This window comes from Lepisosteus platostomus, chromosome 1 (assembly GCF_059453375.1).
Source record: "Lepisosteus platostomus isolate fLepPlt1 chromosome 1, fLepPlt1.hap1, whole genome shotgun sequence".
Lineage (NCBI taxonomy): Eukaryota > Metazoa > Chordata > Actinopteri > Semionotiformes > Lepisosteidae > Lepisosteus > Lepisosteus platostomus.
The window spans coordinates 12,368,255-12,395,650 of NC_142611.1; the positions used below are offsets into that span (position 1 = coordinate 12,368,255).

Consider the following 27,396-nt stretch of genomic DNA (forward strand, 5'->3'; position numbering starts at 1 on the left):
GCCGAAGACCTGGGCTTTTGGTGTGCTGGTATTATCCAATGTCGAGAGAAGTACTATGTGTACTCTAAGCTCACAACTGACTAAGAGCAAATCCTGTCAAGGGCAGGGAGAACAGCACTCACCACACAGGCAGTGACGTACAGTATTTGAGCAGTGGTACCTTTAGACAACAGAAGTCAACGTTTAAAAGAAGGTAATGAGATTTGTGACTCTTTTCGCATTATCACTGGGGCACACTTGGACTACGAATAATGAGCCACAAGGATTGTATCTGTGTTGGAGCTTGTGTGTATGAGATTGTATATACAATCCAAACATCTCTGTCATGTTAGCTCATAGAGATGGTTAGAGATATAAAGATATTTCTTAAAGACAGGGAGATAGTTGACTGTTTGCCAAAAGTCAATGATGTGCAATTTGAAAAGCAAATGAATGGCAGATAATCTACTGTAGACCATTGTATCTATGCAATAGGCACTCACATAAAGAAGCCTATAATATATCTACTGAATATAATGTACTGTATAAGCAATGATTCAATTTTAGTTGTAGTCGCGTTATAATGCAACAAGCTGAAATGAAAAGGCACTTAATAAAGCACACAAAACATTACTTTTTTGGAACATTCAACGTCTGAAATAAACTTGCCTTTGAAACTTTATTCTAGTCATGACATTGTGAACGATTCAGAAGACATGTATTGAAACAACTTTGAAACAACAGCTGTATTGGCTGAATGGAAAGACAGTGAATCGGTTTGTCTTCTGACCAGGGAGTCAGTCATTGACAGTGAACACGAAAGAGAATAGTATTGGTGAAAGTCTCAAGTGGAATGCAGTCTACGTGAAAGATTTTTTCTTTACACTTTTCGTCATAGCGAGGGCAATGTGCAAGCTGTTTTTACAAATATCAAAACATGCCACAGAAAAAAAGAAGACACTGTTAAAGGCCCCCGGAGATTTGATTGCACCTGTGTAATAAATGGCAAAAACACACCCAGTGCAACCCCGTGTTTGGTTTATGAGGTATAAAACTTCTATTCCTAGAATTCCTCCTTCTTCTGCGACGTACTGTACAACGCAGTTTACCTTCATGTGAACACATACTGTAACACATACGCTGAAATATACAATATATGTTTAGTCTGTTTAAAAATCACAGCCATTTATTCTCACTCTGAATAACATAAACATCAAGGCTTTTAGTTTAGTATCCGAGAAGGCGTTCAGGTTATTTTTCACTGGCATCCCTTTAAGAAGACCGAGAGAGAGGTTGTGCCTGAGGGGTGGGACAACATGAACTTATCAGTATCAGAGAGCGCTCCATCAGCCGCTCACCAAGCTTGCTACTGTACATCCCCGCCTGTATTCTCATCTGCTTCCAGCAAAATACTCTTTTGACTCATTCCACGCTAGATGAATTCTACGGGGAAATCAACTTTACTCCTTCTTTTTGTGTTTTTGATAACGAAAGGTAAGAAAACGGAATCGTTCGCCTTTTTTTTGTTTAAAGTGAGTCGTGAGCGCTGCAGTGCTTAACGATAATTGAAGTGAGAAGGTAAAAAAAAACAACAACTGGTAAAATATGGCCATTTTAACATCTTGTAAATTAAAAGGATTAAATATATAAAAGAAGTAAATGACGTCTTATTGTGTTACATTTATTTAAACCGAGCTGTAAGGTAGCATGCGCTTTGTGTCAAAACCTACGCCTCGTCAAATATTCTTACTGTCATTTCTTTACAACTTTTTTAACGAAATTAAAAATAATGAATTTGACATGCGTTGGACACACTGCGACCAAATACCGAGTTCCATTGTAAAAAACACTACTGGACCTGTTCATGTTGCATATTAATGGTAAATAAAATAAGGTAAATAAACAAAAAGTAATATCGCAACGAAATCAAAACATTCAATAAGAATTTGAAGTTGTACTGTATATTGATGTATCTTGCTGTATATCATGAGATGTTTACGTACATATTCAAATACAGTATGCCTTCGTTTTTTAGTTTACTGTTTATTGTTTGCTTTAGCAGTTTACTTATATTGAGCTCCGATTCTGGTTAAATATAGATCTGAATAATGTTTAACCAAACTTCTGATCCAAGATCCGCAACTAAGTTGCGTCTTGTTATTCTTACTTTTGATTTATCCACAATGTTTGGGGCTTTTACAGAATATTATTCGTTCACCTCGTGTGTGCTTTTCTCTCCTTTTATTATCCGTGAAAGATAATTGTTTAGAATTTAATATTAAATCGTCTTTAGGGCATCTTAACTTTTTTCAGAGGCCAAAAATATCGACGCTTAACAAGGCTCTATTCTCACTTCAGCAGGTATTTTATCAAAAGACAGAGTTCAAAAAGACTGGGGAAAGGACGAAGGTATTACAGTGACACCAGTGCATCTCTGTTTCTCTGTATATCATTGAATGCAGAGAGATGTTTTAAAGCATCGCATATTCACCTCACTACTGTATTTCATGGTGGAAACTTTTTTTTAATGAAACAACTATGCGTTTACTCTGTTCTCATTTCTCATACTACGACTATTTGTAATCTTACAATTACTACGGTTATCTTTACTCCTGTTTAAATACGGTATATTTGGTTTGGTGATATCGTAAGTTCAACTACTAGATAAAGCACAATTAAACATTGTTTATTGTCTGTGTTTTGTGATTATTGTTTTATGGATGAAAAAGCTTCTTCATTTTAGTCACAAAAATTTCATGCTTGAGGCAGTTAAACAGAAGAATTGTTAAGAGCATTTATGTTGACAAGGCGCATATGTGACATATTATGTTTCGCTGTGTATCAGTTGTTTTCTGTTTTTCTTGTCCTATTGTGTTAAACAAAAGCAGCCAAACCTTTTCTGGCTAAAAAAGTCACTGATCTGTTAAAATGCAGCTGCAAGCTCTACATCATAAATTACGTTTTAATTCAATGCATTAACAAACATAATTTTGGGCTTTTATCTGTTCCTCCAAATCTATGTTGTTCTTTGGGGAAAAAAAAGGTTTGGAGTAGCCACCTATTTTGAAATCTACAGTGTATGTCTTTAACCAGTAGTTTATTAGGTAACACGTTTCAAAATATGGCTGTGCTGCTCTTAAATTATTCCAACACTTGGCCTATTTTCAGTGCTATAATCACAACGTAAAGTATACCAAAATACTAAGACTAACTTTGAAAAATATAAAGTGTTGATCTCTACAATTATTTGCTGTTGCTTTTTTTAAAAAAATTGAAATGTGTTTGCTACAGTAACTTCAAATTGTGGCATAGATGTTTAGTGGAAAATATTATGCTGATTCTGTGTACTGTGGTGGCCTAAATTATTGGGTAACATGGAACTCCTGTTGAGGTACAACATTGAAGGGAGTAACCTGCATAAACTATTGATTTAAAATAAAAGTTATTTTCTGTGTTCTAAAGAGAGTGCAATATTATTCACTGGAATTATATTTTTCACTGAAAATATTGCTCCTCTTTGGTTGACTGGTGTCTTGTCCAGAGTATATCCTGCTTTGTGCCTGTAGCTTGCTGGGATGGGCTCTGGCCCGCGACCCTGTATTGAATAAAGTGGTTAGAAAATGGGTGGATGGAATATTACACCTTAATAGCAATCATAGGTACACATATTCAAGGCACTTTGACATATTTGTAACAGTACAGTATGTTAATGTCTATTTTGCTTCCCTCACCTGAATCTTCTCCTGAAGAATGTTCATGCTGCTTGTAAACATCATATTCATGGTGATGTTAAATGTATTCAGTATAATTTAAGTATGATGAAGATCTGTGAAGTGGCAAGAGCCCTTTAGGAGGAGTAGTCCATCTGTGTGTACAAGCGTTAAACTGTTGGCAATCTCTTGGTCCAAACATCATCGTTCTAAGTGTATTATGCGATGTTGAAGAATGAAATACTTTTTGCCCCTTAGAAATGCACTTTTTTTGTTTCTGATTATCTTCTGGTGATTTTACATCAGAAAACCTACAATCCTACACTTCACTTGCTTCATATTTTCCTGGTAGGTGCTTAAACTGTCTGTTTTTTATACAGTAGATGACTTCTTCTCAAAGCAGAGAAGTGAACAGTGTATCATCTAACTATACTTTCTTCACTTTCCTCCATTTACCTTTCTCACTTTTTCTCCTCTTTAGACCTTTGGTACTGATTTGTCCTATTCTAGTTGTTTTATGACAGCTCAACTTTTGAGGTATTTTTTCTTTTGAGATGTAACTTTCTATTATGTCAGTTTCTTACAAGTGTCATTTTCCTTTTTCTCTTTGATATGTAAATGAAATTATCAGCAAGTTGAGGGCTGATTAGGTGATCACTATGCCTGAAATTCTCTTCTAATTCCCCTCACAGAGCAGTCTTTCTTATGAGGGGTTATATTAAGACATGCCAGTCTCCTGACACGAGCCATGATAACATACAGTATTGCCTACATAAACCCAGCTCTCAATCTGACTCCCTGTTTTCACGAACTGGACAGTCATCTGCGGGTGTGTTACACATTTCTTTGCTTCTGTTCTCCTGTCTCAGACGAGCTGAAATTTGTCTCCTGGCTTCTGCCTGACAGTGGAATGCACACCCTTCTAGTTTCATTAGAGTGAAATTTAAATGACCAGTTAAACATATAAGCTTTTAAATATTTTTTTCATTTCAAATGGGGAATATAAGTTTGCATAAGACAACAAACATTAAACAGCATGTTCAGTATTAATTTTATAGTAGTACTTCTATGAAATGCACACATACTGTATACAGTACTATTTCTCCCTTGGTTAAAGTATATACCAATGAATGGGCACTATATAAAGGTGATTTGTTGAAATTTTACAATTTGTTACCAGTTTCAAGCTGTTTGATTTTTGTTGAGCCCTGTTTCCAATTGGATTCCCAGTTTATAGCCAGTTTAGAGCTAAAAAACAGTCCTGGAAAAATTAAATATAGTATACTCTCCAATGGTTTTAGATTTTGTCTTGAGTCTTTTGATTTATACTGTATGTTTATTTTCTGTTTTTAAATTTCAGGCCTGTAAATCATTTTCTTCTTCTGAGTGACAAAAAGTTTGTTAAAAAAACAGTTTTATAATTTGGGCAAATTATTTAATTAATATTTCCCTGATACATCTATAATAAATATGTTACGTTTATGGCTTCTCCGTTATATACTGTAGAATCATAGTGTGTTTTAGAGAAATGTGATGTTTAGAGAGAAAAGAGTTTAATTGTAGCTTCTTTTATATACCAAGTCACATTTTAACAGTGCTAAAAAGTCCTCCACCAAGATAATTTCTACCACGGAAATCCAGAGAAAGATTTTGGACAGTGATGGTCATGTTTAAAGTAATATTAAATGAAGTATTATTGGGACTTAAATTCTTAAAAGGAACAAACACTTTGTCGCTCAGTACTGGTCACTTGTGTCAGACTACAACAGTATATGGTTGTAAGACCCTACTGCATGTGAACCTCTTTAAAATCTGTAAGTTGTTTTCTGTTTTAGTTACCTGGCCTTCTCAGAAGAAAGTACAGGAGTTAGATATAATTAATAAAAACTGCCTGTTCCAAACTTGGCAACCTGTCTTAAATGAGGTGAGATATTACATAATCTGAAGGAAATAAAAGTGGGTTACAGTATTTGAATGTTGTTTTTTCTCAGTTCTGCTTCGATGGAACCTAACGAACTTAATGGCATGATACTGTGAAGATTTAAGTCCCAGACATTAGAGACTGTTTACAATCTCAATGACCTTATACTATTTCTATTATCTTTGTCCCGGCTTAGGTTACAGTTAGCTTGATACCAATTTTGAGGTCTTTGGTTGTGCTAGACAAAAATTTAATTTTTGTCAAAGCTAGGACTGTAAGCATGCATGCATTCACTAAGCAGAGCACTATGTAACATAAACACCATGTTAGCCTGTTAGATTATCTCAATTTTCCTACCACCATGAGGAGATGTCTCTCTAGATGTGTCCTTCAGAGGAGAAAGATAAAAGGCCTGTAGAATTGACTTATAATAATAATTAAAAATCGAATAAATTTGGCTTTTATGTTTTAAACACTCCTTCAATTTTGCTTTAATTTACCCTCATCCATGTAATCATTTTACATTATACAATACATTGCTGATAATACCATCACTCCAAGACCTTTGTCTACAATCTTTTGTAAAGCACACATGCAATTTTTTATTTTTACAGCCATCTGAAAAACCACGGTACACCACTTTTCCTAACACGCCCCAGCGTGACAGAAAGTGAATTTTCAGATTTTTCGAGTGAACTGTGAAAGTGTCCAGTTTGGGCTAGAATCCAAATTTGGTGTCTTTTACTCATAAGGAGTCAACGTGATCACAAACAGGGCTACGAAACTCTGCCTTTCTGGGTCTCATTGGTTTTCTTATTACTCTGGGAATTATAAATTGAGGGATATAGTTAAATATCTAAATACCTACGTAGTTCTTTCCTGCAAAGTAAAGTTGTTCTAATAATTTTTTTTTTTGCAGTTTAATTGTATGTATTACTCATGCATATTCCCTTTCATGAATTTTGTATGTATGTTTGCTAGGATTGTGTTCCAAAGTGTAATGGTTTATTCCCTAGCCAGAACTCACAGAAAGCACTTTGCCTTCAAAGCTTTGTTAGCCTTTTTGTTTTCATGCAGTTCTAAGGCATACGTACAGGCAATATCTCCCAACAGAATTCTCTCATACCTGCTTCTGGACAAAAACGTTTATATAAATAGAGCCTATATTTTTTTTATTTAATCATTTGACCAGGTATGTCAATTTAGAACAAATTCTCATTGACGAAGACGACCAAGAAACTCTTTTGTGTTTTACTGTATATTCACTGTACAGTATTCTAGTATTTAATCAATTTATTGACTGTGATATTTTAAAATGCCATAACAAATCACACATTCAGTGAGGAAACACAGTAACCAGATAAGGCGCTCCACAAAATAAACTGAGTTCTAGAGCCCAACTGGAGCTCTGCTTTGATGCTGTACCCTGTATGGGGCTTTATAATGAGGCTACACAGGCTATGCATCATTAGTTCACTGCCATTTGATGAATATGGTGCAGTGGTATTTGATCCTTACATGTGCTTTACAGATTGAGTGCAGTGACACCCATACTTCATATATTCTCCAAGTAGTATGCTCTGCCATATTGCATGTTTGTCACAGATGAAGGACCTAATTTCTTGTTTACCAACACGGAACATCTTGTTCATCACTCTGCATAATGCAAAATTGATTTAATCAACATTATATGTTAAATAAAACATATAAAAAGTTCCATTATATTTCATATACTGTATATTGAAATGATTAATCCATAAAAATATGCTATATAGCATTTACACAATAGCAATTAATTACTTATATTACCCAAGTGGATGCTACATTTCAGTTACAGTAAATATACAGTAGAATGGCACCATCCTTCAGATGAGACATAAATCCAAGGTCCTGACTCTCTGTGGTCTTTAAAAATCCCAGTGCGTTTCTTGAAAAAAGTAGGGGTTTTACCCTAGTCTCCTGGCCAAATTTCCCATTGGCCTTTACCAATCATGGCCTCCTAATAATCCCCATCTATGAGTTGGCCTCATCACTCTATTCTCCTCCCCAGTGATAGCTGGTTTGTGGTGAGTGTTCTGGAGCACCCTGGCTGCATCATCCAGGTGGGGCTGCACATTGGTGGTGGTGGAGGGGAGTCCCCATTACCTGTAAAGCGCTTTGAGTGGAGTGTCCAGAAAAGGGCTATATAAGTGTAAGGAATTCATTTTATTATTCTGGACTCCACACCAGGACTATGAATAAGATGAAGTTTATGCTTAAAAAGAATGCCATCCCCACTGTGAAGATTAGAAATGGATCAGTTCTGCTTAAGGATGGGTTTGCATCTTCTGGCCATGTTGTTCTAGTTAGAAATGAAATGGGTTGCAAAGCTTACCAGGATATGTAAGGCAAAAACTATTTCATCACAAAGCTCTCAGTAGTCAAATTTTCAGTAGGATAATACAAATCATGTTCTCCATGAGAAAGTGGTCAAATATCTCTCACCGGTTCTTTATCAACCTATTACAAATCTACTGGGAGCATCTCTTCGAGGCTATCAAAGGCAAAGTTGATCAAAACCAAAGCCACACAGTACTGATTAATGAGGTACAGGATGAATACATCTGAGCATCATGCATTCAGAAAACACATCCCACTTCTTTTGACAGGTATTCTATTTATACAGTACATACATGTCTCTATTTTTTTCCCATCAGGAATTGCTGAGTACACCTGGATTTTCATGCTAAATCAACTCTTAGTTCCAGCTCACCAAGAGTATGAATAAATTCAAAAGCTACTGTGTACAATATGTCATTATTCAGATCTCATTTTCCTCATGTTTTTCAAACCTGTATTCCCTGTGCATTACTTCAAATCCTGCAGTATGGCTGTGAATGCTGATGAAGTTGTACATCTAATTGTGTGCTAATGAGAAATATCAGCTTGGCTCTTAAGAATGACACTCTGACACTCTGGCCTTTTGTTTGTTTGGTGTGTGTACTGTGTGCACTTTGGCTGCTGTCGCATCATCTGGGGGGGGGGGTTGGGCTACACATTGGTGATGGTGGTGGAGGGGAGTCTCCATTACTTGTAAAGCACTTTGAGTGGAGTGTCCAGAACAGCACTATATAAGTGTAAGGAATTATTATTATAGATGTTCTATAATCATTATTAGATAGAGCACAACTAGCTAATTGGAAAATAAGTATCCAATGCAAAAAGCAGGAAGCCAGCTCTTTTCTTAGTTGAATGTGCACCTGCTAATGGATAAGTAGATCTAATTCCAAATCTACTAATCATTGGAAAACAAATCACAGTTGCCTGTACACGTATGTTTTTCTTTCTAATGTGGCCTGTGTGTGCCGATTTGAGCTTGAGAATTCAACTCAAATAAGCTGGGCACTCTCTTTTTTATGTGAAGAAATTGCAGGATTTTCTCCAGATTGTAAGTCATCGCAATGTGTTTCTCAGGGCCTGAAGCCTTCCACTAATGCAGTTCAGGTAAATGTTCTTGGTGAGATGCCACTGCTGTTAAATGCCATCTCAAAAAGCAGTCCCAGGTGATAACATGACTTTCAGAGGAGGCTGTAGAAAGTCAGTGATGACCTAGAACCATAAAATGGTTGTGCAACTTGCAAGTCAAGGATTCATTTTAATCCAATTTATAGAAAGATGTAATGAAAGACCTTTTTTCTTAACACATCTTACAGTTTCAAGGTAGCTGTAAGTAACAGATTGAGTCAGTTTGTTTGCTTTTCACTCTAAAGGTCCCGTAGGTGACACAGTATGGTGAAAACATATGCAGTATGCGATTCATCATTACAGATTCAGAAAAGCAGATCTGACCAGGATAAAGGTCATAATGAAGAATATCCCAAGGTATTAGACTAAAGTCCTCTTTCCGGGGTTTTCAAAATACTGTATGTACACAAGTCTGGTGTTTTGTTGATTCTATAATACATTCCTCCATTTCAAGGAGATGTTGAAATGAAAATGAAATTGAAGTGTGCTTTTCTGTGTGATTCTATTCTGTTGGATGAAGGGCTCATATGAGCATATTGAGCAGAATTCTGCTTGTGTAACAGGGCTCATGTGAGCCTGTTACAGTGACGTACTGTAATACCCAATAAACCTTGACAGGGGTGAACTGTCCCACAGAGGAGGATCCAGTCTAAATATGATGGATGCAGCTCTGCTCTGCCCTCAAATAAGCCCTATTACGCATGGAAAGGGAAGTCTTGAAATAAAGAGGGAACAAATTGGATACTGCTGGATTCCCACCAGATTCTACCATGGAATAATTTTAAATTAATTTCGTGTTACCCATGAGAAAATATTTAGGAGTATATCAGAATAGAATATTATTAAAACTGTTATATAGTACAATACAAATAATATCTCATAAAATTGTTTGTTGTGCTCAATATAATTGTAACCCAGGAAATGAATGAGGCCAGAAGCACGGTATTCTTAAAGCAAAGTTAGTCAAGTTACATGAGATCATAAGGATATTGCTTGGTCAGATCGGGATAGTGTGTAGTGTATACTTCTCTTCCAGGTAACTAGGAGAGTGCCAACGAGCTGTGTGGTTCTGACTGTACTTCATATAAAACTAATGAGCTCGGGGCTCAGTTTCTGTGGTGTGATTAATATAGACTAGGGTTAAGATAAGTCCCCCACAGGACTTTGTAAAGCCTAGTTTAACTGTCACAAAGGTTTCTTTGAAGAAGGCTCTAGAGATTCAGTTCATTATATGTTATAGTGTGCCTAACAGCCTGTGCACAGCTCCGGACTCTTTGTAGATGTATTTTGTGTTTCTCCAGTGGGAAGTAGTGTGGGCTGGTCATGGCAGGAGCAATCGGAAGTTTCGACTTCATGAACTTCCTGAAAAAACCCTGAATTTCACTTGACAAGGCCAAAAGAAAAACCTTTGTTTATGAAAATGGAATTGTCCATAATACCAATAATAATAATAATAATAATAATAATAATAATAATAATAATAACAACAACAACAACAACAACAACAACAACAACAACAACAACAACAATAATAATAATAATAATAATGTGGATTTGGATTAGACTCTCTTAATGTACATGCAGTTTACATTCTGTTAATACGGTGAGCCAGGAAGCTACAAAGCTCAGCTGAATGTGTACATCCAGTGGAATATTTTATATTAATGTGGATTGACCTAAATTTTATATTCATTTGCACAATTTAGGCAACTCAGCAACTACAGTTCTTCTCATTTACAAGGAGAACTTAGAATGTTCATACTGTATTTCGCATTTTGGGAACAATATAATGTTACTTTGAGAGAACTGAAGAGAAAATGTATTACTATATAACCTGAAAAGATCTATTTACATTATATTTCATCCAAGATATTATATTATTATTTATTTGGAGGGAGTAAACACTCATGATTCTTAGGAAAAATAACATTGTATGTTAAGGGTAAAGAAACTGGTCTTCTGAATGTCATTTCCAATCCTTTAGTACCAAACAAAACTCACATATCTACAGTGATTTCTTACTTTTTTCCAGTGCTTTGGTGCAGCACAGGTAAATGTTTACTGTTTAACTTTTAATACAAGACATTCTGCATATCTAGCATTACAAGTAAAATAAAAAAAACTATTATAGTGCTGGGCTATGCCCCCACAACAGCATGGTTATTCATTGCTTTGTATTAGTCCAATACTGTACAGACAAGCTGTGCTTTTAGTTTCCCCTGGGATGCAACTAAAAGCAAATAGAAAACAGTGTGGTCTGGCATCATCACTACACCAACAAACCCTTTCAGCTAGGATAGTATCAGGCACAATTAAATTTGGCAAAAGTTTTGACGCAGTGTCATCCGTGAAAAGGCTATTTATAGAACAATGTAGCCAATCAGAAACCATCAGAGTACCATATGTGTTCTATAGGTGAACAAAAATGTTTGATCGTGTCTCTGATGTATGATATGTTCTGGTACACTATCCTTGAAATGCTGTTTCATGCCATCAATACTTTTTTCTGAATACATTTGGGAACACAGGGCAGTTGAATTGATCCTTGGATACTGTTTTTTCACTTCTCAATACAGTACTAAGAAACCATGATTAAGATGTGTTTTTCTGTATTTCAAAAACAGTGGATTCTCTTGACCCCGTAAGGCAGTTACATATACGTCACACACAAGTAAATGTAATTTCAGGTTTTAAAATCCAGTTTGAAAGTTGTTTTTTAAATGTTGAAGACCTGGTTGAATTTACCTTTTACACTTAATGGGAAGAGGTTTGAGGAATAAAGTTATTCCTCTGGTTTATTAGAAATATAACAGTTTTTAATTTAAATAGCACAGCTTTAAAAAAAGTTTTTTCCCTGAGATCTTTTCCTTCCAATTTTTTATTTATTGTGATTTTACCACTTCTGGACTATTCATTCAGCACCTCACCACACAGTTGCTTAGGAAAGCACCAGGAGCTTCAGAGAGCAGACTCATTCAGATTTTTGGATGTCCAAGAGCAGAATAAGACCCAGCCTTGTCCTAGTTTTATGGTAGGAAATTACATCATCTTATAGCTTTCAGATTTTTTGTAGAGAATCATGAACTTTTGAAACTTGATAAAGTAGTCCAGTAATTAAATTAATTTTAATTTGCAAAAGAAAGTAAACTTAAAATGATTAATGGTGGCTGTGGAATGCATTGCAAGACAAGACTTTAATGTGCTAAATTCACACTTCATGCTTTGGACAGAGAGATATCTTGCAACTGCAATGCACAACCAGCGTTAAACATTATAAGTTTACTTCCTACATTCTGTTCTGAATGTAATTAATTATGTATCCCCCTGGAACATTGGTAAGTTTGGTCATGATGGTGGACAAAATAATTTGCAATCATTAAACTCATCCCATTATGTCGCACAGTTTAGTGAATTAAATGCCCTTAATTCAGAAGTAATTAAGGAGTGTGACGCTGTACACTGTACTGTTTTACATCTGTGTACATGTACAAAACCTTCAAAACTGATAAATTATCAATTCATACTATTCATAGATATTATTAAAAATGTATTTACTTTTTTAAGCGTATCTATCCATCCATTTTCTAAGCACTTTATCCAATACCAGGTTTCAGGGGAGTCAGAGCCTATCCCTGCAAGCACTGGGCACAGTTCAGGATGCACCCTGGATGGGACACCTACAGTATCCATCTCAGGGTGCATACACAGACAGAAAACAAATACACAATCACACAAGGACCAATTTTTCACCAGAAGCCAGTTAATACCAGGATATCTTTGGACTGTGGGTGGAAACATGCGTAGACATGGATCGAACATTCAAGCGTCACGGAGATAGCACCCCAGGAATTAGGTTCAGAGCCCCAGCATTGTGAAGCAGCAATGCAGATTACTGAACCACCGTGCTGCTCGTTGTTAAGCACCTCATTTTTGTAAATATATTACTGTATCACCTTGCTACAGTATGTGGGTCTCAGTGGGCACAGATAGTCTTAAGTTGCTAAGTACAGAGATAATATTGATTTTTTGTAAGTTTGTTTTTTGTTTAATGCTATGAAGTCTATATCCAGTGACTGATGTTCCATTAATTTTTCTTTTGCATGCAATATCCTGCCATCTCCAAACTATAGTACGTTTAAAGCACTCATTAAATCCTGCATTAGATTTTTACAGGAAGCTGTCTCTGCTGAGACTGGAAATGTCTTGTGGGCAGAAATATAATTTTAATCCATGTTGCAGTGCTGTTGTTCTTTTGGAAAATCCGTTAATATTGCTTATTTATTCTGAGTCCATTGTTTAATTTTCTAATTTTCTGTATGGCATCTCGTGCTGTCATGTCAAAAGTTTTCCAATATTATTCTGCTTTGTTAACATCTATTTACTGTCTTCCTCCTTTCATTTTACAAAACTGTCTGCTGTTTTCTAGACCAGATCAAGGAAACCTTTTTCCAGCTTTGAATTCAAGATCCCCACGTAATCACATTAGAATTGAGAGATACTGTAGTTGATGTGGAAGATATTTCTAAGCCGTATTTAAAATATATTACCAATAAAGAATATATTTACTACCTACTATATATGTTGTGTTGCAAAATAAGTATTCAAGACCACATCAAGCAATTTTGGATTTTTATATAGTATTTGTATTTTGATTTTTTTTATATTCAGGCTGTAAGAATATTTTAAGCATGGCATGGAATACGGAAGTTAGCGAAATTTTCCAAATAAACCACTTTTATGTTTACCACTCTTAGAAATACTGTTTCTTAGACGAAGCTACTTATAGCTATTAGTTTGAAAACAACTGGCAGTATTCTGTATTTTCTTCCTTGTAATCATAGAAAACTAAGAATAAGGGATGTACCAGTCTCCTTCCTTGCTATCATTTACAGTGCTTCATGCAAGATGGTGCACATCAGCAATTCTTGCAGAAGACTGTAAATAGTGAGCAACAATCTTAGCTTGAACACATCACCTGTCTGCTTATATTTATTATCCTGGCCTAAAAAAATAAAGACAATCCTTTGGAAGTGAAGTCTGCCTTTTGAGTTTTCAGCTCTGTATCTTTGAAAAAATATGATGACACACTCATTTTGGATGTTCTTAAGCATGCAGTCAAAGCAGATTATTAATTCATGAGGTTTCAGCCTCCATTAACTCCGGACAAGATCTGTAAAAAAATGTTCCGTACACACTGTGCATCTGAACATCGTTCCTGGAAAAATGGCACAGACCTTTTAAAATGAGTTAAGCATGCACAGGTAGCTTGGACAGGATTTCATGATGTTGTGGCATGGATGGAAAAGCAGTTGGAGATCTCAACCCTCCATTGTTGTTTTCAAGACGTAACTTTGTGATAAGGCCCACAGCACCTAAGAGGATAGGTAGTGCTGACTTGGAGGAGCAGCACTGACATCACAGGCAGCCTGCAGGTATCAGGTCAAGTCACAGAGGTCAAAGTCAAGAGAGCCAGCTAATACCAAGCATACTTTGGAGGTGCTCTCCTGATCAGATAGTACTCAGCTTGTGTTATGACCCGGCTTCGAACTCATGATTTCTGGATCATAGAGCTCAACCTCTACTTTGTTTGAAGCACTCAGGAGCTCACAATCACCCGATTTCTCTTCAAAACCTACACATTTTATTTTTAAATGACCAATTATTTCAGTTTTTAAATCCTTCCTCATTTGGAATCAGCATTGGCTAATCAGCTCGGTACAGCTCTGAGGCTTTTACCAGCATGGGGGAGAACGATCGAGAGTGCCCAGAAGAGACCTAACATTGATTACTTGATATTTCCAGGTCATAAATCACTGCTGCAGGACAGGCCAAGGATACTCAACCAACAGACTCAACCAACACCTACTGCTTTTCCAGTTGGTGGAAGTGCATCTGAATCTTGAGAACAGGAGACACCTTTTTACTCACAGGGCTGTCGGAATATGGAGCAAGTTACGCAGCCATGATACTGAATCCGAAACATTCAGATCCATTAGCTCCTAACTGCCGATTAGGCTAGATGGGTGGAATGGCCTTCTCTTATTTGGATCTGTGGCATTATGCGGGGGTGTGCTAAGTGTGTAGGCAGAGTCCTGGATAAAGGACGACGCGTTGCCTTAGCAACTACAACTGCCCGGGCTGATTAAGGACGAGCTGCAGCTGTTTAAAAACACACTTGTCTTGGAGGGACAAGCAGATCCCCGCAAGGGGAGAACCTTCCAGCAACAGCCCCAGAGGGGAGTGCGATGTGAGCGTAAGACTCGTTTCTTTTCTTCATTTCGTTTGCCCCACCCATCGTTTGCAGGCCGATCTTTTCCTCCCCCGTCCCGCCGTGGTGGACAGTTCTCTTTTTGTTTTGGCCTAGCGCTCCCTGTTCTTCCAGGCTGGACCACGTTACATAGGGTAAGTCCAGTCTGGACTCCGCGGTACACATCAGTGCGTTTTTCCTTTGCTTTTGTTTTTCCACTTTTCACTAACCTCACACCGGTGTTTGCTGTGGCTCCTCCCGCTACTGCACTGTTACAGTAACATTTTCTATGCTCTTTCACTGGAAGTGCCACTTCAACCAAAGTTCTTGAAGATGTAACATACTATAGCGTGACTAATTCAGGATTTATGCTGTCATAGCAGCAACATTTTAATAGTTACTGTATACACAAACACTGCCAATCATAATGTGCCAAACTAGAGCTCTTTATTTTGCTTGGTGAGGAAATAAATCAAATTCCTAAATCAATAGCGCAAAGTCTTCTTTGAGCTACTACTTCAAAGGTACCTAGACTTCAAGCCCCTTTCTATACACAGCAGGCAACTAAGCTGCTTACCTGTATCACAATTACAGTCGCTCTCCACCAATATCCTTCTGAAAACTAATTCTCTCTCTGAGACTTCCTCAGAACTCACAGTTCCACTCGGGTCTTCCCACTGTGTCATTCAGCAGGATGACTAATTATTATTGTTATTGTTGTATGGATGAGTTTTAATTGCCCTGAAATATATTAGTTTAATTACTGTACATTTAGGATAATTTTTTAAAAGGTTAAAGATTCTGAACATAATTATTTGGCACTTACAGTATACTGTATATACAGTATCTATATCAAATACAAACAGCCTTTGCTAATGCCAGCAAGACATTAAAAACCTGACACAGTCCACAAGTGCCCGTGTTTGCATGCACACGAGCACAAAATTGAAAACTTAATCGAAACAGTAATATTTGCTGTACAAGTGCAAACTATCATCGGAGGGACCTACTTTTTATGCCATTCAAAAAGAACAGCCTCCGGGGGTTGAGAAGAAGTGTAATGTCATCTAGGTCTAATGTCAAATCTACTGAACTGCTGTTATAATCCATAAATCTGGAAGTGCCATTAATTGAATAGTCTGTCAGTACCATGTTTGGCAAGTACTTTACAGTATCTTGCCCAGTCATGTTCAGTTTATGACATTTGTTGAGGTGGGGTATTAGGATGACAGGATGTTCATGATGCCAGAGCTTCTTGAGGGTTTTTACCAGAAGTGTCACCCTGGAATCCTTTCAGCGTTTATTACCTAAACCATCTCTTTTTCCGATGATTAAATTTGTGTTTTGTTTCTTCCTCCATCATGCATTACTTTGTTTTTCACTAGGGTCTTACAAAGCCTGGGTGTTTTACACACACGCCAAAGACTTAGAAACAGTTTGGTAAAAGAGGTTTAACTGAACGTGCTGTAAAGTGAGACTTTGCTGGGTGTTGATGATAGGTTGGACTGCAGCAGAGATTGATGAAGTTTCATGAAAGGCATTAGAAATCCCTGGCAGTCCATTGACAGCATCACCTGAAACAATCTTACATGGTAAGAATAAAGTGATTCTTGATTGAATCCCACAAAAGCATTCAGTAACGGTGTGCTGTAACATGGTGAGATCCATCATCAAATGCACTATTTTGGAATGCCCTTTGGATTGGGTGCCAGACAGATCTAAATTTTGTGTGATGCTAAACAGGTCAACCTTATTCAATAATGAGAGTGTCAAATATATCATTAAAATGACTGATATTCCTGTATTATGCCAAAACCCTAATCCCACTTTCTGGTTCCATTTAAAAAAAAACCCAACAAGATCATTCAACATGTCTTTCTCAGATAATAATTTTAAGGAGAGCATCTTTAGTCAACACATCAAAGTACTCTGACAATACTGTATACAGAAAAACTGCAATGTTACATAACATTTTTGAATTTATATTACTTTTGCTTAAATAAAATTAAGACAAATTACACAAGACATTATTATTTTATGCGTAGATGGCATGTGTCTTCTTTTATTTTTTTCTCTTCAACTACAGTTTTTTATAACAAGCTTTAAATATTCCATCTATATTCTAGCTCCATTTGGTCTATAAATAGGAACTGCATAAAGTGCTGTCAGATTAGTAGGGATTTGCACAGGAAAAAAAAAATCGATTTTGCTTGTGATTGGACAGGTGGAGTGGAATCAGGGCCACATGGTTCTTGTGTCTTGGGTTCAATTCTAGAGTGAGTCAAATTCTGTGTGGAGTTTGCATATTCTCCCTGCGTTTCCTCTTGTCTTCCGAAAACGTACTGGCTAGGGTAATTGATGTCTTTAAATTGTCTCTCAAGATGTGTGCCTTGTGAGGAATTGGCGTCCCATTGAGGGTGTAGCTTTGCCTTGTACCATATGCATCTGGGATGAGCTGAGAGTTGAAATAAACAGCTGTCTGATAATGGGTGTGTGAAACGAATCACTTTTAGCATCATGCTCTGGGTTGTCAAACACATTTGCTACGGTAGGCCAGATTTAATTTAAACACGCTTCAAATGGGCCAAATTTACCATAAATTAACAGAAGTCTGGGCACAGCCATTTCATAGTGTCATTTACATTGTTCCACATTTTGGGCGTTAGCAGGTAAGCATATTCACTTGATACCTATTTAACAAACTGACTCCTTGTCTTCTGAATAAGGGGATGTTTGTTTAGCATTATTAACTGTGATTATTTAAAGTCCCTAGGAATAAAAATAACGAATAATTAAGTGTACTGAAAGGAATATGGAGTGTTTAGTCTAAATTTGAATGAACCTGCTTGAGAGGTGGAGGAGGGATGCAAAATTATGTACAGTATGCAAAGGAGGGAAGGGGATTATGTACAGTATTTACTGTATAGTGTTTAGGAGAGGAAATGATGTCAGGAGTGATTGTTAATTACTGACAGTTAAATCTAATTGAACTTGGTTGTTGTTATCCATCCCGAACTTTCGTTATAAACTCATATATCATAAGTGTAATTTTTGCACACTATGATAAATCTCTGTCTGCGCATTTCATTCAATAACTGGTGAAAACTAGACACAGCCAATGTGTATATGCTTCATATATGTACAGTACATGCTCTGGGATTAGTGATCCACATAACCTGAAAAATGTAATACACAGAATTTGTGTGCATTTAAATGAAAAGCAGCTTGCATTTTTTATTTCTGCTAAACTGTTTTCTTTGTGTGCTGCTGTTTTTAACTGGAAAAGAATTTTAGCAATAGTTAAGGTTAAAGGGGCATCGTGTCACAAAAGCCACAAGGACACAAGTTGCTAGACATCCGTGATGTCAAAACAGCAATAAATTCCCTTCTATTCGATAGATTCACAACTACTGCTCTTGCCCTTGGGCAAAAGCCACCTGTTGCGTACAAATCAAACTTGTCATCTTTCCATTCATTTCAACATAGTAACAGAATTTTCTCCACGTCTCTTGAAACAGACAGCATTATTTTCAAGATTATGCTTTTGTCATTGTCAGGAAAAAGAAATATGTTTTGTTTCAGTAAGACCAGTAGTTAGTGGAGTCGCTGACATTGCTCCAAGCTTTGTCTCACTGTTGTGCACTTTTGTTTGTTCAAGGAAGACTAGACTTGCGACATCATTAAACACAGGCTTTGAGGTTGCACAGAAGTAGAGAGCCCTAACAACCCAGTATGTCATCACCTGACACAGCCTGAAGAATAGAGATTGAGTCTGTCTTACAATAATGTTTTATGTGATGTATGTAAATGTCCAATAGTGTGTTTGTACTGTAAATGTTGTGTTCATGGCATCTGCTTTGGCAACACGCTTAAGTCATCAGTCATGCCAATATACAGTAGCTCTTTGAATATGAAATTGAATTTGAATTTTAGAACCACAGGGACTGCTGTGTATGTGAGATTTAGCAACATCACCGATGGCGTCTGCAGACTCTGACATGGTGCCAGATGCATCCTGGCTGAGGCTTGGACCTCACCTGCTACACAAGCCCAACAAATGAGCTTGGCGCGCCAGACCTGGCCCACGGGCTGTATGTTTTGGCATTGGTCATATAGCTAGTGAAAAGCAAGAATAATCCTGTCACAGAAGTATAAAGCAAGGATACACAGGTGGGAGCTGTCAAAAAGGCAGCAGGCTTAGCTGTTTTTCCCAGCTCAGGTTCTAATTAACAGGTTGGTACTGAGCTACATTTTCCTAACCCAGTCACAGCAGTAGTCTCCAATAGGAGTAGAGTGGGAACGGTCACTTAACGATTGAATTTCATAGAATCCTTTCTTTGGTGGCACAATCAAGTAATGGGTCTTGAGAAACCACCTGGCTCGACAGTATTTAAGTTGTTAGCTTGGGCCTGTGCTGAGATGAGAAAATGTCGCCTTGGTCATATTAATTAGATGACCTTCCCTGAGGGATCTTGTCATGTGGCATACACAGTAATTGAAGTACTGTGTCAACCATGTTTATGGGTCTGTAAATGAGTACATGTCAGACATTATCAAGACATCTTTAGGGCAAATAATTTATGGGTACACTTCTCATGTATAAATCAGGCTTTGTTGTTTGTTTGTTCTTTATGGATATATATAATGCATCTCCTCAGTTTTGGTGAGATTTAGAAAGATGACACCAATCAGCCAGCGCTGATGTTACTTTTTTTTCCTTGAAAGATCCAGCTCCATATTGGCCATATCCAGGGAAACATAGTAAGTTCCAGAACTGATAGAGCTCCCATATTATTAAGAAAAACAGGTTTGTCGGAGAAGAATGGGAAAAAGATGAGGTCAAAGCTTGCCTATTATGTGGTCTTACGACAGGCCCTAGATAGACAGAAGTGAGGAATCCTTAGTTTGGCACAGCAGTAAAAGGCTTTTCCTTATTTCACTGGAGGAAAGGTCTATAAGGAAGTCTTGTGCTTGTCCTGAAGATGTTTCTCGATATTTAATATAATAAACATTTACTGTAAAGTACGTGCAGGTATCCCCTATACTGTCTGAAGAACATTTGCATTTTTCTGATATCGGGTATTTGTGAAATCTTTATTCACATCTCTGATTCTGATTCTGTATGGCATTCTCTTTACTCTTCGTAAGACCCATTCTGTTTCTCTTTCTAGAGGATGATCAGTTCTGCTTTAAAAGATTCCAACACTCAAATAACACTAGCTCCCTTCAAGCCTTTTAGATTTTGTGAGTGGTCTTTTAATATTTTACCAGCTACTGTATATCTGACATCATTTGCTTGTCTGCCTCTAACTGTAGCTGTGGCAGCCTACACATCTCTATGATGTTCTAGGGAATGGCTTATAGTGTGCATTGACTGGAAACGTCTTCTCTCCTGTGCGCACTGAGACAACATCTCCCGTGTGCTATGCACGTGACTAATCTGGAGATTTTCAGGCACTGACGGTGAGGTGGAAACACAGTTGGAAAATTTCATGTTAGACTTTGGCAAAAGTATTCTGGAAATATTTTATCAAGCTGAAAAACACCAACATTCTCAGTGGTCGGACTATTGAAAAAGTTGAAAGGGTTTTAAATGTACAATTATTGGATTTTCTGTTCCCTCTCTTTTTCTTGGAACACAGACTGCTTCTCATCCAAAGGTGAAGACAGGTTATTCAGGAGACTCTTCCGGCGCTACAACCAGTTCATAAGGCCAGTAGAAAATGTATCTGACCCAGTGACAGTGGAGTTCGAAGTATCCATTTCACAGCTGGTCAAAGTAGTAAGAACACATTTCTTACATACAAAATATATTGTAAACATGTTGCTTAATTATTATTCTAGTTTTAAATTGATAATGTGATTTATTGTAGTACATAAACTATGTACCTACAAGTGAAGAATGACAGTACAGTCATGGACATACAGTATAGTATAAAGCTAAAAAGTTATATAGCTCATAACATATCTTTTCGATTTAATTTGATATGATAACTTTTGTTATGTAAGGTTTTTGAGCAAAATTAAATGTGTATTACTAATTGACAATAATTATAGATAATATAATATATAGATAATTATAGATTATAGATAAGTCTGTAATGTTAATCCAAAAGATAAGGAAAGACCCTGAAAAAGACAATTTGTCTGCAAGCAATCTTGTAGAATTACAGTTTGAAGTCTCCTTGCATAATTTTCTTTGCATATCATTTTTTGTTTTTTAGGATGAAGTAAATCAGATAATGGAAACCAACCTATGGCTGCGACATGTAAGTTCTATTGATCTGCATCAATGTGAGGCACTTTGATTTCAAATAAATCAATGGGTCTTTGAGGATGCTGTCTAACCTAATTAACATTACAGCGATCAGTGCCAATATGCAGCTTTGGGAAATTCATTATATAAGGAAGATTGTAAGTGGGTGCTGTCATATATCAACAAGAATCTTAAGTCCTAAGAGAAGATAAGCTAATCTTCTCTTAGGAGTTGAAACTCACAAAATAAACTCTTACCCTAGATACTATATTCATGTCCTCCTCAACCTTTTGAAAACGAGTTGCCTCACTTTTTGAGACATTGGTGTTTTTCTTGTCTGTGTTATTTATCTTTGTGCAGAATCGGTTTGCAGCCTGATTGCAATAACAAGACTTCTATTTAAAAACAGTTGCGTCAAACATTGTTGGAGAACGTTGCTGCAGGCAAAATTGGTATTTTCTGCTCTTGGTTCATTCTGGTTGTTTGCATCGCTTGTCCACAACTTTAGAGCAATGTCTGTTAAAACTACCGCTTAACAAAGTAAAAAAGAGACCAGAAAATTATGGATTTTACTGACGACCAAGAGGAAAGGCAAAGATGGCAAGTATTTACTAGTTGTTTCGAAGTGTCCAGGGAAGATTAAGTCTATCATCTAGATGATTTGCACAAAGTGTGTTTAAGTTTTAAGGGTACCTATTGATATGTAGAAGTAGGTCAGCTTAAGGTCTAGGCACACACTAAACAGTGCAGAAAACATTAGTATGCTATTCAAGGACAAAGTCAGGGTGGCAGTGGACATATGATTGTCATTTTTTTGACAGCTGCCTCCAAAAGATGTTTTCATACTTGTGATTTTGCTGATAAGCAGATCTCCTTAACAGCTTGGAGGGAAGAAAGATTTAAAGGTTTTTAACAGAGCATTGTGGAGGCAACTTTGCTTTAGTCCTGCATCTCAAAACTACGCATATAACACAAGGACTGCACAAGAACAGGTTAAATGGCAAAAAAATCCTTAAAAATTATGTGTTTCACTGACGGCAGAATGTAACCACTAGGTGTCCATTATGAATGACATCAGAAATGCAAAATACCTTTGTGACAATTTCCCTTTATTGTTTATAATTTGGCATCATGCTGAAATAATGTTAAAAGAGATTCTTCCTAAAGGTGTTATATTTAAAAAAATGAAGCAATACTATATGTGACAGCAATAAGAAATGAGAGAACAATGTGTTCAGTGTTAATGATGAAGGTCAGTTTGTTTCTTGAAATAATGGTGTGGCTGTGCGTTTTCGAGACCTCTTTCAAACAGTAGCACCTGAATAGGGATAGTTGGGTAAATTAGTCCAATTAAGGCAATAATGAGGTGATTAAAGGCGTTAAGAGTTAAATTGTAATACAATCGTGCAGACACACTGGCACTGCAGGACCAGAGTGGGATCACCCTGAGGTAGGTCATTCTCAAAGTTCTCAAGGATGAAATTAGTGTCATTCAAAGGGTGATTCAAAGACTTTGGGACTATTTCCAAGAGACTGAATGTGTTAGTGAAGGTTGAGACCAAGTTCTTACTTGATCAGGCATGGCAAAAAGCAGGCAGGGTCCTTACACAGATGCAAAACCCTTCAGGGCCTTCTGCAGTATGTGTTCAACCTTAGACCAGCTAATGGAAGTGCTATTTCAAAACATACACCCTTTAGAAAAGTTTCATGTTGAACACCTGTTTGCAGGTATAAGCAGGGTAAAGTTGTGAAAATACCTTATCAGTGGGTGTTCTCATTCAGTTTGCTGATGACACAGCCCTGGTCAGCTAATTAAGGGACCCAGAAAACCCAGAGAGGGGTCACATGTGAGCTGAGTGCTATGCTGCCCCTTGGCCCTGGAGGAGGGTGGTGAAGGTCACAAGGTCAGCAGTGTCCCACTTATACATGGGGCAAACTACCAGGTGTGGCGTCAGTAGGAGGGGAATGGAACTGGAAAGGGGAGGGGTAGAGAAAAATACTTAAAGGGTCCTAGAAAGTTCTGGGCAGGGATGAGGGTAGCTGGGTTCCTCTGTAGTCCACAACCGGAGTGAAGCTGCCCGAGAGACAGCTTCAAAGTCTGTTTACTGTGTCTAAATAATTTACCTGTTTATGTTTGATGGGTTTATGCAGGAAAGTCCAACTGAGTTTTACCAAGGGCCATTTCTGATTTAATGGCTTATTCCAGGCCCATAGTATTGATTCTATATACACATGGGCTACAATGCATAAAGAATTTTCAAAGGTTACATATTTGCTTGGCCTCATCTTGGCCAACTTTTGCTGAGGCCATCTGACTATTTCAGTGAGACTAATGTGTGAATTTATGTAGGCAACCTTGTGAACAGAAGGTCATTGGCGCTGATCTTCCAGCCCTCTCCTCCATCTATCACTCACGTCAAGCAAAATCCATCGGCTATGATCCTTCACACCCCTTGTTTAATAATTTCCAGTTACTCCCATCAGAATGCAGATACCGACTCCCCAAGTTGTCATTTATACCTGTAGCCATATCGTTACTTAACTATTTTACCTTCAGTGTAAATATGTACAGTATATTGTTGTTCCATTTTTTTTTCTGTTTGAACACTGCTGCTATAAAAGAACTTGTCCCCCCCGGGGATAATAAAGACTCAGTAAAGAATGTAAATGTTCATCATGCTCCCAAGATATTGGTAGTGATGTATTGATCACAAGCGAGAACAGCTGTTCACACAATGTATCCTCCCAAACATTGACACAACCTGTGTAGACTGAAGGCAGAGCAGTGGAAATGTGACAGGGAGTTGGCAGTAAAACTATTCAATACTGACAAAGTCCAACTTGGTCTTCAGTGCACAACTGCCTGATAGCTCAATCAGAATGGTTTAGAAAAAAAGAGATGAAGTTGGAATTGCTGTTTGGTGAAAATCTCAAAAGCAGTTTTCAGATTTTCAGTGCAGCTTGTTTGATTTTGCAGCACTTGGTAAAGCTGCATTCATCATATAGTCGGAACTGGTTTGGCACACAGAAATATGTGTGACAGATTTCCTGCTAACATTTGCTTTTCTCAAATACATAATTTTTACACCTTTACACCCTCATACATTTCTGTAATGACCTATTTTCAGCTTTGTAGTTTAACATTCATAGTCTTGAGATATTCCAGTATACAGTATCACAGTTAAATCCAAAATTGCATAGCTATTTGATGTCTGATTTTCTCCTTTAACTGTGCATGAGCAGTTATATTTCTTTTTCCAGTTCAAAGGACCAATCGAGCAATGTCCCACAACTTAGTATACTGTACCTAGACAGTCACTAGATTGTTTGAGGTGCTATAGAAATACCTAAAATCACCTAAGATTCAGGCCTTTTTGTCAGTATGAACTTGATAAATTTCACAACCCATAGTCATAACATTTCCATTTTCAGGAATATTTCTCTCTCAGTACTTTTGGATGTATAATACAGGGGAAGGTTTTCCAGTATCATTCACCTTTCATAGTTTTTTTTGTGTCCTTTTACCACACAGGACTGGGCTCCATCAGCTGTTAAGACAACTGTCTTCTCCTCACTGTAGTGTCATGTTGTTGAAACCCATCTCCGACTCTTGCCATACAGTATGTTCATTCCTGTTGGGTTGCCATTTTGTAGGTGCGACATTCACAGATTTTTCTGTAATTTTAAGATCTGCTTCCACACCACAGAGGAAAAGTGGTAGCCGAGTTGCATCGGTAAAATCAAACCCATAATCTACAGAAAGACTAAATGCCACAAACAGAGATTGGTACAGTAGCTACAGTAGGTCATTCACGCTTTCAGCTACAGTGTTTTTGAAAAGACATGAGCAAGTCCCTGTATCTGAGACTTTGAGCTTACAATCTTTAACAAATGTCGCACGAGAAAACACCTTACGTGATTTGGCCGTTCATTTTGGAAATTGCCATAACTTGCCTTAACTGAGACAATGTTGTCTGTCACTGCTCATTAAACTTATCTTGCTGAATAGAAACATCCAATATTTTCCCACATACTGTATCTTGACCTTACAATTCCCTGTACTTTTTAAATAATAAAACCAAAGTATGAACATTTACATCACCAAAATGCTTTCTTTACAAACTAAGCAAATGGGTTTTTTCTTTGTGATAAAAAAAGACTGTTTTCCATATGTGTTGTTCCAACAGCATAGGACAGGGCCCATGTATTTTAGTTTCATTTAAGGTCCAAGTCATTGAGTCCTAATCATATTGTAGTTTAAGAACATGCTTGGATGCACCAGCTGTCACGATTATAGTCCCCCCTCCTTAAGGGTGCTCCAGCCCTTTCACTTTAGACTTTATTCTGTGCACCTGATCCCTATTCCCAGCCCACCTTAAAAGCCAGGCGCTGACGCTCATCCGGGCTCTGCATCTGGTTTCCGTACCGTGCGAGTCCGGGACCTGGAAGCGCCTGGTCCCGTTAAGGTTTTAACCTCTGTTCCTGTTCCTAGTCCGTCGGTTCCGACCCGGTTCGTGTTTTTAATTCTCTTGTTTGGATGGATCTCCTGGCTATGGACTTACTCTTGTGTTTTTGGATTCCCTCTATGGATTACTCTTGGATTGTTTGCCTCAGCCACACCTCCCCCGTGCACCAGCGCACTTTGGACACGCCCCCCTGTTTTCAGCCCCGTATTCCTACATGACGTTTTCCCAGTGTTTCCCCACTTCTTCGGATTGTGTCGTCCACATAGGGTCCGGAAAGAACTGTTCGTTACACCAGCATGTACTGCATTATGATAATCAATTCTGGGAAAATAATGCATGTATGAGCTTCTCTGCTTTTTGACTGGGAGAGACGTGAGATAAAAAGACATCTTGGCAACATTGCAAACATGAGCTTACTCTGGCCTGTGTACAAGGACAGATTTCATCACCATAATAGTCAAAGGGTGACAGCATGGCTTAAAAACAACAAAGAGGAGTGAAAAGTTTATGTATGGGTAATTGGACTGAATACAGAATTTCATCCAATGAAAAGAAAATATTCGACATGTGGACATTTTGAGTAGCTGTAACTGTTACATTTTATCCTGTTTCATGCTGGATCTTGTCACTGGGTGCAACTGAGCAGAATTCAGCAGAAATATGTGTTACTAGATTAAAGAAGATTTAAAGAACTGAATCCCACTGATGTCTTTCATCATGTTTGATGGATATCTGTGTGATTCCATATGCTCTCTAGTTCTCAAATGTGACCTGCTTTTCATAAGATTAATTAACTCCTTTTTATGGCACTGCATCATGAAGTGGTAGTTACACAGATTATGACAGATCTCACTTTCAAACACTGTGATGACAAGCCCGGGGGATTAATACATCTTTGAGAAGGACAATCTGGCCTGAGAAGTCAAAGGTTGCAGTTCTCCTACTTTTTCTTAGGCAAATTCATCTTGTATTTCAAATTATGTATTATACGTCTAATAAAAGGAAAAAAAATGCATCCAGTGTAATTTGTTTTTGGGGGAATCCCACATACAGGTAACGACTGGAGTGTTTGATTAAAATGATTAAACCAGCAGGTGGTTGACATCTTTTCTGTATAAAATACCCTTCCCCTTTTTAACAATTATTTAGTCTTCATAGGCACCTATTGAGAAAATACATTGTTCATTAGGATTGGGGCCAGTGTAGGTGCAACTGGTTGATGGGTTATCTCTTTGTGTGGGGCTCATATCCCTAGTTTGCAGTTGAGGGATGTCATTGTCTCCATGGCCGTTCTCTCAGCTAAATGATCACCT

General features: G+C 37.5%; 1 protein-coding gene across 1 annotated transcript in view; it reads left to right on the forward strand.

The window, feature by feature from the left end:
• The first annotated feature begins 1,172 nt into the window (after positions 1-1,172).
• chrna6 (cholinergic receptor, nicotinic, alpha 6) overlaps positions 1,173-27,396 on the forward strand; it is a 35,660-nt gene continuing 9,436 nt past the window's right edge. The window contains exons 1-3 of the mRNA XM_088624538.1: positions 1,173-1,473; positions 21,004-21,143; positions 21,586-21,630. Of these exons, the coding sequence (XP_088480664.1) occupies positions 1,416-1,473; positions 21,004-21,143; positions 21,586-21,630 (243 nt within the window). The 5' untranslated portion in view covers positions 1,173-1,415. The remainder of the gene's footprint in view (positions 1,474-21,003; positions 21,144-21,585; positions 21,631-27,396) is intronic.